The sequence below is a fragment of the Spodoptera frugiperda genome, chromosome 31 (assembly GCF_023101765.2).
Source record: "Spodoptera frugiperda isolate SF20-4 chromosome 31, AGI-APGP_CSIRO_Sfru_2.0, whole genome shotgun sequence".
Lineage (NCBI taxonomy): Eukaryota > Metazoa > Arthropoda > Insecta > Lepidoptera > Noctuidae > Spodoptera > Spodoptera frugiperda.
This window is the reverse complement of record NC_064242.1, coordinates 2697205-2712924: the sequence shown is the minus strand read 5'-3', so window position 1 is coordinate 2712924 and position 15720 is coordinate 2697205. Positions and strand designations below refer to the sequence as shown.

The window sequence follows — 15720 nt, the reverse complement described above, 5'->3', positions numbered from 1 at the left end:
GCTGATGCCTGACCCGGAGCTGCGGACTACCTAGCGGGTTTACCGGGGCTCCGGCTCGAAAAGCAGGAGAAGGAACGGGGTGGTTTTTAGTCAGTAAGAGTCTGACACTCCCTCTCGCCTCACCCAAGGCGAGAAAAGTCATTGGATGATTTTCCCCCCTCAAAAAAAAAAAAAAAAAAAGCATGGCTTGAAACTAGTCGAGTTCCTCGTCAAACAGTTACGAGAGTAAGCCGATAACATAATAATTAATTTAGTATGTCTCACGAACGTTATAATAAAGAAAGAAGCTTACTTTTTAGTTTTTTGAGCTCAGAATGCTGACTGTGTAGAATAGCTGTATAGACTGCAGTATAATTTAATCAGACTTTATTAAGAATCCCCTATCTAAAACTGTAAGATGGATTGAATAGGTTCTTGCCTAAGTACTACAAAATGATCCATTGTTGGAATAATGCCCGTTATCTAAGGTACATTTATCAAAAGTTTATTCATTACAGTTATCGGTTCTATTAAACTAGAAACTGCACTTTGGAGCATACTTTGCTAAGATAAATCCCATTTAAAGTTCTGATGGAGTACTTAAATTCATTTTAGTTACTTACTATAATTTATTAATATAGTCTTCTTCACTTAAGTGTGGGAGAGCCATGCTTCGGCACGAACGGACCGGAATGATACCACTGCCTCACAGAAAATCGACGTGAAACAACGCTTGCTTTGTCTGAGTAAGGTTACTCAAGGCCCAATTACACCCCATCCCAATCTTCCAAATCCCCGATTCCCCAACAACCCTTAAATTCCTAACCCCTAAAAGACCGGTAACGCTCTTGTAACGACTCTGGTGTTTTAAGCGTCCATGGGCGGCCGCGATGACTTACCATCAGATGATCCATCTGCTCGTTTACTGGGTTATACAAAAAATCTAAAGGGAGATAGATAAAAATGAGCTACGACAAACCTTTGTACTACGAGTAAAATGACCATTCATTATTCGGTAGCATTTCGCTCACCCACACAAACACACAGGTTATTAAAATCACATAAACACCAATTCGCATTCTGTGCGGATGATCTGACTTACAATGCGGTAAGCCGTTCAATAAATATGGATTATATTGGATACACAAATTCCATTTAGTATATTTACCTGACGATCAGTTCCGGCGGTCCGTGGCCTCTCTCGATTACCTCCGTGTAGTTAGCTTTGTTCAAATAATCCATCGGCTTTATAGGGATGTTGTCGGCGACGTGGTATATCTTGTCCGACAACCCTAGCACTTCGGTGAACCAACCCGGCCGCGTCGTAGCGCCTGAATAGGGTTGATACGGGCTTAATATTTAGATTTATAGCGGTTACTTTTTTCTTTGGTGGTGGGTAATAAATTATTTTGTATGAAGTACTTAGGATCTATGTTTTATGTGTTCTTTTGTTTTCTATTTCCTTGTCCTTAGTAGTTGGTAAGAAGCAGGGTTTTGCTAGCTGTTTTATCAGTGCCGGTGTAAGGGCCACTGACACCCCGGGCGAAAATATTGTGGCGCCCACTTGAGGGAAGCAATATTATGTGTTAGTTTTTTCGTGGATCCCATCGGCGACGGCATCGGCGCCCCCGCAGAATTTGTCGCCCTGGGCTACCGGCCCATCACGCCCCCCCCTAACGCCGGCACTGTGTTTCATTCACGTCAATAAGCTGTACCCTTACTATGAGTTTGCTTTACGTTTAAAGTAATCGAAACGACAGCGCGTTCGGCAGTCTGAGGGCTTAGTACGAATTTATTTTACGTTTAACGAGATCGAATTGAGAGCGCGTTCGGCGCTCTGATTGGTTGGCTCATTCGTGCCGGCCAATCAGAGCGCCAAACGCGCTCTCGTTTCGTTTCGTTCAACATAAAGCAAAATCGTACTTAAGGGTACTGATTGGCCGGCCCGAATAAACCAACCAATCAGAGCGCCGAACGCGCTCTCGTAAAGCAAACTCGTACTAAGGGTACTACTCAGTCGTTACTTTCACTTTTACAAAACTCTATTATTAAAATTCGGATCTAGCTACGATAAAAAGTTTTAGTTGTAAACGCAAACTGACGAAGGATTACTAAAGGACAAAATGACGTTTGATTTATTCAAGAGCCTTCAAATCTAAATGTAGCCTTTAGATACTTAAATTGTTGAAGCGAGGGAAATCAAGATTAAATTTTTTGTTCGCTAATCCGATCATAATTTTTCCATTTGACGAAAAACTTTTTATATACTTAGGACTTAGGTACCTACTTTCCATAGTTCTGTGACTACGCAATTCGGCGTGGTTTTAAAGAAATCGTTTTAAGTGTCGTGGAGTGTTTTAGTGAATTATTAATGATGATAAGCACAACGAATCTTAAGCAGAACGCTTATATTTTAACCATTTTTTTAACCATATAACTTGGTAAGTACCTACATATTAGTTTATTTCAGACTACGAATAGACTTAAAAATTTTCTTTATAACGTTTTTTTTTAATTTGACTTGCTCTAGGATTTTCTCCTGTGTCATTGGTGCATTTACAAACACACATGACACCCAGACCCGAAACAACAATTTGTGGATCATACAAAGATTTGCTCCGTACGGGTATCAAGTCCGCTAAACGATACTTGGCACCAACCGTGCAGTCATAAAAATGTAGACGTAACCAAATGATTAAATGAATGAATGTATCATCGTCTATGTGGTGCTTTGGAGTCATTTGGTTCATGAAATTAACCTATCAATCATGAATCCATACTTATCTAATGAAGAAATGTAAGGACAGTATTCTATTTGTCCATCTATCAATTACTTACCATATTGAGACAGCTGCCTGATCTTCTCTCTTAAAGGCTGCAGCTGCGCCAGTACATCATTATGCCCTATAAGTCCTTGCCAGGGTCTCGCTGCCCAGGTACAAGCCTTGTCTTTCACAGACACCTTGGAACCATCCACACAGAGGTAGCTGTATCCATCAGGACTTTGTTCCGCAGTTCCAGCTGGGATTTTGCCGTGTGGTAGCTGAAATAAATAAAATGTAAGTACTTAATTATTTTATTTTCTTAATATAAAACATTGTCCCCCAGTAAGATTTTCTCCTGTACCGTGGGTTCGTTTACAAACATGCAAGTTCAAATACATATGACACCCAGACCCAAAACAAGAATTTGTGGATCATACAAAGAGTTGCTTGGTGCGGGAATCGAACCCGCTAAACGTTGCACGAGAGCCGGTTGCAACTATAGCACCAACTCTGCAGTCTCTACTATCTAAACATCACATAATATTATTCAAGCTACGCATCTTCCTCGCACAGCTACATAGTTTAGTCTCAGTGGAAACAGTCATACAGTTTCACAGCTTAGCTATTACATCTTCGTAGCATAGCTACATAGCACATTTCTGGTGGAAAAGTACCAGAAGGATCGTGTTATGAATCAAAATAAAAACCTTGACTTGTTATTTACAATGTTTCATGAAAAATGTTTCATTACTTTCGTCTAGTAAGTAAATGTCGGTAATATTATTTATCGTAGCAGAAAATACACATATTGTGTGGGTGAACCTAATAAAAAGATTGCTTTTACCAGATAAACGGAACGTACACAATAGTCTTTGTATAAAGGACAATCAAATTGTCATCAACTAAATGTTACCCTTTATTTCCATAGAAAATGGAGAATATATGAAAGTATCGTCACGCCTTTTATCCCCGAAGAGGTAGGCAGAGGTGCACATTACGGCATTTAATGCCACTGTATAATGTACACCCACTTTTCACCATTAAGGCCCCATGTAATGGAGGGTGAGTCTATTGTCCTATACTGGTCAAAGCCAGACTCCGTGCTGATACTGTGCCTGACCTGGAAATCGAACCCGAGACCCCTTTGCTTTGCCCGGCAGTTGCATTTAGGAGTACTCAACCAACGAGGCAGAGAATATATAAAACGTATTTCTAAATAGAAGCTTGATATTGCCAAAGTCCAATCAATCAAATCATATCGTATCGTACTTTATTGTGTATCAATCATATTTAGTAGGATATATTGGCATTGGCAGTATATTGGCAGAATATTAGTAACGAATGGTGTGTATGATATGAAGGAACAAATTGCTCTATTATTATAGAATTGATACCATCGATCTGTTTAACTTGATGACAAATGGAAATAATGAACTTAAGATTTAGGAATTCTTACACTTTCTGACTTGTGGCTCCACCTCCACAGAAATATTATTTTATTATATCTATGTATGAATCAAATGAATTATAATTGCATTAAATAGCTTATTTATAATATGAGCCGGTAAACGAGCAGACGGTTCACCTGATGTTAAGCAATCGCCACCCTTAATGGACATCTTAAACACCAGAGGCGTTACAAGTGCGTTACTGGCTTTTAAGGGTTAGGAATGTAAGGGTAGTTGGGGAATCGGAGATTGGGAAGATGGGGAAGATGTGGGTGGGGTAATTGGGCCTCCGGTAACCTCACTCACAATAACAAAACACACTTAAAACGTAAGCTATAATGCTAGTCTTCTTCCAACCAAAGAAAATAGTAAACAACTCCACAAAAGTAATTGGAGTACCTAAACTAAATTAGTATTGGTACAGTATACAGTCTACAGGGATTAAGATGAACCTTCGCTGCAGTGTACCTACATACCAATCCCAACATCAATTTAGATTAAGTGTCTAGAAACGAGTATACACTTAAAAACCTTCTTTCATTTTACATTTCAACTCAACAGTGATTTCCCCAGAGTAATAGACTGTGCATAGACAAGGCACAATAAAGCAAAGAATATTAATAATCTGTGCATATTACTTTTTTATCCATTGAAAGGCAATCGCAATTTTCTGGAGACAAAGGAGGGAATCTTTGAACTTCTTTGTTTGAAGACAATGTCGTTATTTGAGGCTTTCATTATTGCGCGGTTAAGGACATAAAGGTTATTTTATATGAGGTTATATTATGTCACTTTAATATAAATCCTAAGAAGTTATGTATACAGGAGTTAATATTATGAAATTCTATAAATCCTAAGAAGTTATGTAAAGAAGAGGTTAATATGAAATTCACAAAAACTTTCGTTATGAAAGTATCTACCAAGATATTAAATTGTTTTTCAGTCCATCCATTGTACATAAATTGCGGATCACGGGACCTTGCAAAAATAGGGTACAAGGAAGGAAGGAATGGCCAAATTGATTTTCCTTTCTCCGTCATTATATTTGTAAAAGAATTAGTTAGAGGTTAGTTCAATCAACAAATTGTTCCTGAATTTGTTACTTAATTCATGGTAGTTTATAAATCAACTTTTCAACCTCAACGTCACGCCTTTTATCCCCAAAAGGTTAGGCAGAGGTGCACATTACGGAATCTAATGCCTCTATACAATACATTCACTTTTCATCGCTTGCGTTATAGTTAAGTCCCATGTAATAGGGGGTGAACCTATTCCTATATACCGGGCACAATTCCAGACTCCGTGCTACTACTGAGAAATTTTCGACAAACCGAAAAAGGCCCAGTAATACTTTGCCCGACGCGGGAATCGAACCCGAGACCCCTTGACCGATTGTCGCACTTACGACCCATCCATTCGACCAACGAGGCAGTCAACTTTTCAAGATTGTAACAAAATGCTACTTCCAATAAGAAACTTGTTTATTTAAGACTTATCACGCAAAAATGTCTTCTCACTTCTTAGGGTGACAAAAGCCAGACAAAGATTAAATCTCAGTGCTGACATTAAACAAATTGGGAAAAGACTAGGAACCAGATGGTATAGATTCATAAATCATTTTATAGCGGATTCTATTTAATCCAGCAGTCGACGAATATCTGAAAATCTCTCTATCTATACTGTTACTGGTAGAGGAAAATCTGTTCCAACGTAAAAGCTATTTGCATGTTCGGATTTAGATAATCCAATCTAAAAGGTTTACCTACAGGTGACTGAGTCTCCCCGTTTAGAGTCACTGTACATTGCACAGCCGAAAGTGATTCCAGAGAATCCGATTTCCAGATTAGTCCAGAAGAATATTTGGGTATACGTTGGCAAAACAAAATGAGCAGTACTACGTACTAAAACTGAACTGGGTAGAAAGCTGTTTTGGTATTTCTATTTTAAAAGCTAATTGGGATTATGGACTTTGGAATTGAATTTAAAAAAGATTAAGAATCGCAAGTGAACTTAAAATCACATACCAATCGTGTTTCTGGTCGAATATCATGTTAAGGTTGATAATACCCTTATTTAAAATTGTATTTCAAAATAAAGTCGAAAGTGTATTTTTCTTAAAACTAGGCTTGAAGTAGTCTACAACGTTTTTATACTTACCCCAAAGAATTTCCTGACGTAGATAACTTTAGTAAAAGCGACTTGACCGCCATTGGTAGCCAGACATCTCAACGCTCCTTCATAACCGCTGTAGTTGTCAGGATAGTCGCAAATATCAGGGTGCTCACACATCGCACATAATTGACTGTACTGGCTCTCTAGAAATATACGAAACAATATTATTGTGAGGCCATTCAGGATTAAACAAAAATTGGAGGGTCGGACTCTCAAGGGACGTAGTACCCAATTCTGCCAAGAAACATGCTTAGGTAGTTGGAAACTCACAAAGCTCGTAGGCGTTTTAATCTTGGTTCTCTCCTTGACAATAACGCGAGTAGAGGATTGATTGTTTTACTTATAATCTCAGTGATTTATGCAAAGAAAATACACCAGACTAAGCTCTTGTCATGAAAGCAACGCAAGCACTTGATAAGATTTAGCAAATCCTTTAGTAAGATTAGCGCGAAGCGGCTGTTTTGTTACGTAAGGGAACGTGTTTTATCCCTAAATTCGGCGCTTTTCATTCCTAAGGGTCATGAATAAACCTGCGAAAGTTCAAAGAGAACGATCGGGGTAAAATGCTTTATATTTGCCAAACGTCAACTAAACATTTTTCTGACTGGAAAAGGCCAAGGTCTGACCGATCCCAGTTTCATTTGTAACTATTCGTTTTCCCTAACAATAACTTTGGAAACGTTATTATTTTTCGTTGATTTAGGTTACTTTGTCGTGCGAATATTGTACGGAATTTTAACTTTCTAGAAAGGTTTGCATATCTTACTCCAAGCGGAATTGGTTTTCGGATCCGGGGACCATTTGCCAACGATGCAGCTCTTCGTGAAAAATGTTGAGAGAGCTTTCAGCTCGTTCTCTTTGGGCGATATGGAGTGATCGTTCATCTTGGGGAAAACTGCACGCTTCATCAACATTGTCAGCGGAATCTGAAAGGAAAAAGGAAAATTGTTAAACGAAAACGATTTTTGTGTACAGTTCAGTTACTTTGATTTTGATTAGAGAGCTCTTTTACCCAACTGTTTATAAACATACGATAGTAGAATTTAGAGTATCCACAAGACTGAATATAGCTGTAGGTACTGCACGCTTTGGTAATATTATTACGTCACGTAATATCCTAAACGATAGTAGCCTTTACTCACTTATATCCAAAAGAAAATCGTAATATTGGTATTTTATCGCGAAAGAAAATAATGATAGTAATTTTTCAGTCTAACTACGCATTACCTACACGTTCGTAGTACGGAATTGGGGCTCATTTCCCAAAGGTCAATTTTCTGGAAATTTCTACCTAGGTGAATATTGTGTAGGGTTTTCCTTGGAATTAGTAGAACTGCCACGTATACTAGTGGTGTATAACGCTTAAGGACGGCAATAGCCGGCTCCATAAAGGCATATTTCTCACAGCTGACACTAGCTATACGGCCGGAATTATAAGTAGATGTTTTGGGCGATACAACAGAAATACTTTTGTTTTTTATTTATTCAGCCCTAAGTAACGAGTGTTTTCGACAATATGTCTGTGCTAGGTATGTTTATTTGTTGTTATTTACATGTGTTTGTAGCTCTAGGCGCTTACGAGGTATTTGAAAAATGCCTTGATGTTAATTTCTGACTGAATAATGAAATTCATGAAATATTTATTTTGTCTCATTTATAAACAGCGACCTTGTAGATCGATGTCTAGAATAAAAATTACGCACAATCTATACGTACCTATGTCACTGGCCACTGGTAATATACTTATCTAAATCGAAATCCACGTATGGATGTTTTATGCGAAGTAAAATTCAAGCCAAACCCTTGTTAACTTAGAAAATGTTTCATTACCATCCTTATAAATCGTGTTTCACTTCATATTCTAATTTAAACATAGCCTCGGCTCTTTGTAATACTAATGCGTTCTACCAGACATCCACAGACTCAAAATAATTCATGGAAATTCTCGTCTGAAAAGTACCTACGTATTAGCATACTTTTTCGTTTTTGTGCTAATATTTGACTTGCTATTTGTGAGTCGTGTTCATCAGAAAAACTTTTAATATTTAATTTATTTTGTTTTTACAATAAGTTTGTTTTGTGTGTGATAATATTTGCAGAGTATTTTCGTGTTCAAATGTAAGTTTATTTTTATTAAATTGTCCGTCGTTTCCGCATGTCTGTATCCTTGGCTATTGATAATACTTTATGTATACCTTAGATTCGGGTACATAAAGTATCATAAGATTTATTGTAACACTGTATTTTTTCATAGGGCTTGAGGAAAGTTATGCTTTTCACCGACTTTTTACGCACTCACAACGTCACGCCTTTTTATCCTCGAAGGGGTAGGCAGAGGTGCACGTTACGACTCGTAATTTATGCCTATCCATGGAAAGAAAGCAGCGGTAGGGTGTTACTACACCAATCGATCGATAGTCGATAGATCGACATCGGTCGACGTTAATCGACTCGTGTAGTAGCTTTAATAGGTACCGATCGATTGCCAGTCGACGGCATTGGTCAAGTAGAAACTATCGATCGACCAATCCATTCTACCATAGATCGATAGCATTTGTCGGCTATCAATCGATTGGTGTGGTAGCACCTTTACTCGCACCTATCTACCAATATTGTTTATTTTTATATTCCAATATAGGCACCTACTTTGTAATCTGTGTTCAATTTAGGTGTTCACGTCTCGTTTGAAAGAAGACTCCGATGTATTCCTTTGTTGTCTATTGTTCGACGTATTTTTTTAATATCTCCGGTTGTAAGTCGAGTTGATTTCGCATTGTGTTTGTGTTCTCGATTGAATTTCAAGTAGCTATTGAGAGGCGCAGATAAAAATAGACGACGAAACCATATATTACCTCTACTTGCATATGTGTATACTATATTATATCCCTATATATTGACAGGTACCTACATAAGGTGTTCTAAAATTATCTGCTACGGCTTTAGTGAGAGGTAGTGTTGTGATTGAAGATAACAATAGTGAAGATATTTCGTAGGTACCCCGGGCCAGTTAATGCAATTTGAGAACATTAAGAAGTCTAATATACATTGACTCTACTCTGCATAAAATAGTTCACAAAAATACGCACGATGCGTCGTTTTATTCAAAACAATTGATAGCAATTGTTTTCATTGGCTAAGCGACAGGACAGTGAAAGAGATACCGTAGTTCTTTCACAACAAACACATACGTAGATTATTTTTACATGAAAATAACTTATTGATAATAAATTATTTAGATTTACTATATATTTATACTAATCTTCAAACACAAAACTATCTCCCATTAAAGCCGTGGCAGATAATTTTAGAACACCTTATATTTCAATAAGGTACATAAATTATTACATTACATTAACTAAGTTTTGTTTAATATGTTCAGCTGTTAGATAAATTAACCTTTCACGTAATAAAAGTTTCAGTACTAACTGAAATATAATTACCAACAGCCTGCTACTTCGTTAACGAGCACACCACCTAATTGCGTTTTTGAACAATGTACCTACAAATAAGTAAATTTTCTTTTAAAACGTGTTAAGTTACGTTTTTGTTGTAAGTATTCAAGTAATTACTTATGTTTTGAGTACGTACTTAAGGTGTATTCTTATATTAGGATTTTTTAATGCTATTAGCTGGTTACCGAGCAGACGGATCACCTGATGGTAAGCAATCGCCGCCGCCCATAGACACTCGAAACACCAGTGGCATATTACAAGTGCGTTGCATGAAGGTTAGAATTTTAAGGGTTCTTGGAGAATCGGGGATTGGGGAGGGAAGGTAATTGGGCCTCGCACATTAGGAGTCTTATATATTGTTATAAAACTATATTGTATGTTTTTATTTGTTTCAAGAGTTGGCTGAGACCAAATTCTAAACATGATTTAAAAAAAGCCCTGTATATCTTAAATAGTTTTGACGTAGACATCATTAATCTTTTTTCTTTCATGGCAGGTTACATAATACATATAGAAGAAACCATAATATAGTTAGTATAAGTCATTTACCGAGTCATTTAATGGTAACTTAACCCAGTCCTTAGCCATTGTTTTTGGAACAGAATTATTACTAAAGAATAGTTTAAGCAATTATTAAATGTCTCTAAGTATGGCAGTTAGGTCGTTATACTAAAAGTAAGCAAGTATACTGAAACCATATTTCAAAAGACACGCTATTCATTAGTCCTAATGGATGTCTATAGTACCTAATTCATGTTAGGTTTCCTTCCGTGCCAGAACAAAACCTATTTAGTGCTGTAGGTACAGTAATATAATGGTGGACAAAATTATACTTACAACGAATTTATTACTAAAATGAAACTAGCTGATGCCTGCGGCTTTGTTAGCGAGGATTACGGATTTTGTGACCAATAAATATAGCCTAAGTTAAATCAAATCACTTTAATGCAACGATAATGTCCAGTGGTCCTTACTATAGTTACTCCTTACTACAACAGCTACTTGCCAATTTTATATTTATTTCAGGCATCTATGGCGCATATAAAATACTACAGATACACAAATAAATTAGAAAATACAATATCAATTCCCGTCAAAATCGGTCCAGCCATTTCAGAGATTAGCGAGAACAGACAGACAGATCAAGAAACAGATAGACAAAGATTGTAAAAAATATTATTTTGGTGCATGTATCGCATGCATGTAAGTAGTTTAAAGCGGTTAATTATTTCAATATAACAAACAGACACTCCAATTTTATTTATAAATCTAGACTAGATTAATTTATACCTGTGGTAAAACTACTTACAGTCATAAAACCATTAATGTATTCGCTACATGCCGTGATGCCCTCATTTCAGCTCAGAATGGTAAAAGCTCTACTTGCGATAGGACTTGGCCTAAATTAATTATATTATGCCTAATATTTACTTGGGAACTATCTAGGGAATCTGGGTTTTAGGATCCAGGGTCGTTTTGTTTTAATCTGTTTCTAGATTGAATCGACTTATTGGGTTTCTATTAGACTGGTGTGGATCGTTGATTAAGTTTTAAGGGTAGGTACATATATTATATACACAGTTATTAGTTACAGTATATACATATATAGTTTTAAGGGCATATTACCCGGAGCTGCGGACTACCTAGCGGGTTTACCGGGGCTCCGGCTAGTGTAGGAACAGGGTGGTTTTTAGTCAGTAAGTTTGACACTCCCTCTCGCCTCGCCCAAAGCGGAAGAAGTCATTAGATGATTTTCCCGCCTCAAAAAGCCTGAATATTATGGGGCTTTGGTATTAATTATTGTTTTATTTGTCTAAATATTTTTACTTTTACTGATAATTAGATATGGCAATAAATTCCGGAATAAGCCTGTTTTAATACATCTTACACATTTCCCTTTTCCGAAATAAGACGTGTTTTATTATATTACACTTTCTAAGATATATGCATATTCATATCTGAAATATAAAACCGTATACTTTTATAGCTACTTATCTTTTAATATTCCGCTTCACTACCCCGGTCTTTGTGGAGATTTCCGTCTGTCTGTACGTATTTAATCAAGGGTACCTTCGTTTATGACTGCAATAAAAGGGATCTTCATTATACGAGGCTGAGAAGAAGATCTGTGCTCTCTTTATAATCAGAAATAAGTCTGATTAGTTTTTGTTACTGGACGAAATGATGCCTCATAATATAGGTGCCTTTCTACCTACTTCGTTCATTGGATTTATTCTTGGTACTATGTAGAGTTTGTCTTATATTAAACGGTTTTATTTAGTTTGACCTGCTGCGGACCGCCTAGCGGGGTTACGGCTCGAAAAACAGGAGTAGGAACGGGGTGGTTTTTGGTCAGTAAGAGCCTGACACTCCCTCTCTCCTCGCCCAAGGCGGGAGAAGTCATTGGATGATTATTCCTGCTTAATAAAAACTTAGGTTGACCTGTTTGTTTGTTTGGACCAAATTCAGTAATTGCAATTAAATTTCTCCTCCTTCCTGACGACAGATCAACCCGATTTTTGGTACACACTCTTATTCTTGAAGACCATACACAATAAAATGCAACATAAAACATATTATGTTTTATAGTAATGTCACGTATAGTAAGTTCCCATGGTCTTATAGCTTTTTAAAGATAGGTGTTACGTACTTAGCGTGGCAAATAACTTCTTGTTACTTATCAATTCCTGTCCAGTAACACTTGCTAATGTAGTTTTATAAATAGCATCTTCAATGTTTTTCAATACGTAAACATATAAAATTCTTATACAGTATTCATTTACACATGCGTAGTTTTTTTTACCATGTCCTTGAATTGAACATAATATTAAACGTATTTCCTACGAAAGTAAAACTCAAAAATAAACAAACTTGACCGATATTCTCAACAAGAGTTTCCTCAATGAAAACGAAGACGTTAATAAATATTCCGGTTCATTGTCTCGCCTTCAAAATTGCCTTGTGAATACATTCCCTTCGTTTAAGTAAGTATTTATGAACCTACATAAAAGCTACGCCTTGAATATTTGACGGTGTTAAGCACAAAGGAACTGGTTGAAAACAAGTACTTATTTACTAGTAGGCAATAAAGCAAGGATCGTCTTTGCCTTGAACTCGTGATGGCATTTTCTGCATGCAACACATGGTTGCACTGCACATCGAGCTGAACAACACCAGTTTATCATGAACTCGCTTTGTATAATCTTACTGTACAGTCAACGGTCAACTTATGCTGGTTTTGTATAGATTAATGTGTAACCGTGTCTACGTACCGGTTCTTGTATAAAAAAGTACTACATACAATTGTTATGTACATAATAATTATATGACAGGACGCACAAAGACTTTAACACTATAATAAATCGGTTTATTGTGTTTATTTATTGTTTTTTCCTGATACTTCTCAGGGTTGGAAGGTTTAATCATTCATTGATGTAGGTTATCGTTTATTATTTTATACTTACCGTTTAAAATAAGATTGATTCTATCAGTCATATTTGGAAGGATTTTGCATTGTTATTGATTAGTTTAAGCCGGTAAACCAGCAGAAGGATCACCTGATGGAAAGCACTTGCTGCCGCCTATGGATACCCGAAACACTAGAGTCGTTACAAGTGCGCTGCCTTTTGGGGTTTAGGAATTTAACATTCGTTGGGGAATCGGGGATTGGTAAGATGGGGATGGGGGTAATTGGGCCTCTGGTAACCTCATCAACGTTGTTTCACGTCGGTTTTCTTTGAGGCCGTGGTATAACTTCGGTCGAGCCGGCCCATTCGTGCCGAAACACGGCTCTCCCACATTGACATCTATTTTAAAGATATTCCTTTTTCGATTAGACCTTTCTTAGTATTGTCTGACTGACAATTCAGACTTATTTCTCGTCAATCTAGATTTATAAAAGACATAATAGGGACCCCAGCTGAAGATTGTTAACAGGGATTGGCCCGAGTACCTACTGATAAAATAGGTAGGTACTCTTAGCTCTGAGGGAACCAACATAATGAGACTTGGGGAGGCTCTTAAGCTCAACTTGCACCCGATTCGCACACTAATGGAAACCCTCATTAAAATTTATTACATTCTAAGGCGCTGTCATATTTATTTAGATTCTTTTCGTAGGTATTTGCTTTTTGTCGAATTATTTATTGAGTTATACGATTCGGAAATATGTAGAATTAAATATAGTTGTCTGTGAATTTGGGTTTGCATACCTAGTTGTCTGGCAGCAGACTTGTTGACAGGAGATATTTTTTATGATATAATCCGGTAAACTTGCAGGCAGATCACCTGATGGTAAGCAATCGCCCCCGCTCATGGAGGTTTCAGGGATTGGGAAGGGGGAAATGGGGGCTTCTGGTATCCTTACTTACACAACGAAACACAAAGCAAACGTTTCACGTAGGTTTAGACATATCGAATTAGTACATTCTTCACTAATGTTCCCGAAAGGATAGGTAGAGATACCTAACCACCTCAACGCTAAGGGCGAGTCTATTATCATAACCATGAAACTATAAGGCCTATTGTATCACCAAAAAGCACACTAATAAATACTTTGACTTTGACATAGAATTGTGATAAGTGTAGAAAAGTAATTTAATCGTCTTTCAAAGGTTAAGACCAAAAGTGTTTTTTAGGTTATAAGTTAGTATCGATCTCTTACCTTATATCCCACATTTCTGTTAACTCCAGTGTGGCAGGATTTCAGCCCCTTCAGTTGATCCAGGTTGTTGATCGGCAAATCTTTGTGTACCACTATGACGGCTTCGTATCTGAATGGTGCTAAAAATAAAAACAGGCTTAATATGAGTTTGTTTTACGTTTAACGAGTGCACTTTGATTACTTGGTTCATTGGAGTCGACCAATCAGAGGGCTTAGTATGATTTTGCTTTTCGTTGAACTAAATTGAAACGAGACCGCGTTCGGCGCTCTGATTGGTTAATTCCTTCGTGTCACCCAATCAGAGCGCGTTACGCGCTCGTTTGGTTTACTTTTAGTAGAGGTGTAGGGCCTGTGCCTTAGGGCATGAATTGTATTCAGTATTAAAGTAACAAAATACAATAATGAAGTATAAGATTCATAGATATAAACCTAGGTACATTTTCGTGTAAACTTACAATGTAACGCCTCAAATTATCCACGATACACATAATCGTCATTATACCCACAACCAACTCATTAGGACTATTGTTCTGTCCTATTAATTTACCACAAACGCCAGTAATTATACTTACAACCAGGCGATTCATTGCCACGTTATCATGCTACACCTTCCTACCTATTTCCTTAAAGTTACACAATTTATGAGAAAGGTAGACGTACCATCTCCACGTTTTATCTTTCGCGTTACTCTAAACTTTATTATTTAATGTTTGTTTACCTTTACATTTGTAAGCTTATCTTGTTTTAAGGATTATAATTTACCATTTTCACGTACGTGCTTGTACTACTTATGTGTCTCTTTCTTTGGACAGTTTTTGTGGTAGTTGTTGAATGTTTACTTGAATAGAAAATCATAAAGGTAATTAACAACATTATCATCAATAAAATCGAAACGAGAGCGCGTTCGGTGCTTTGATTGGGCTCGGTTGAACCAACTAATCATTGCGCCGAACGTGCTCTCGTTTCGATCTCGTTAAGCGTAAATTCATACAAAGGGCCCAGGAGCAATTAGTACATCTCTGGCATCTATCTACTGCTGGACTATGAGCTTGCTCTAAATAAGAGAGCGTCTGCCATAACCTTTATGCTTGGAATGGTTGATGGGATTGTACTTTGAAACGGTACGGTTTGTTTATCAGAATCCAACAAAAACACCGATCTATAATAGAACTTTAGTCAAAATGTATCATACTTTGCCAATACCACATGGCTAACTTTTTTTTTTGTTTTACAAGGGATAA

At 37.1% G+C, this 15720-nt stretch overlaps 1 protein-coding gene across 1 annotated transcript in view; it reads right to left on the bottom strand.

Moving 5' to 3' along the window:
- The window catches only part of LOC118276262 (transferrin), a 33299-nt gene that overhangs the window by 10564 nt on the left and 7015 nt on the right, over positions 1 to 15720 (bottom strand). Inside the window, exons 4-8 of the mRNA XM_035594510.2 lie at positions 14480 to 14598; positions 7131 to 7290; positions 6350 to 6507; positions 2818 to 3022; positions 1148 to 1310 (exon numbers count right to left, since the gene is read on the bottom strand). Of these exons, the coding sequence (XP_035450403.2) occupies positions 1148 to 1310; positions 2818 to 3022; positions 6350 to 6507; positions 7131 to 7290; positions 14480 to 14598 (805 nt within the window). The remainder of the gene's footprint in view (positions 1 to 1147; positions 1311 to 2817; positions 3023 to 6349; positions 6508 to 7130; positions 7291 to 14479; positions 14599 to 15720) is intronic.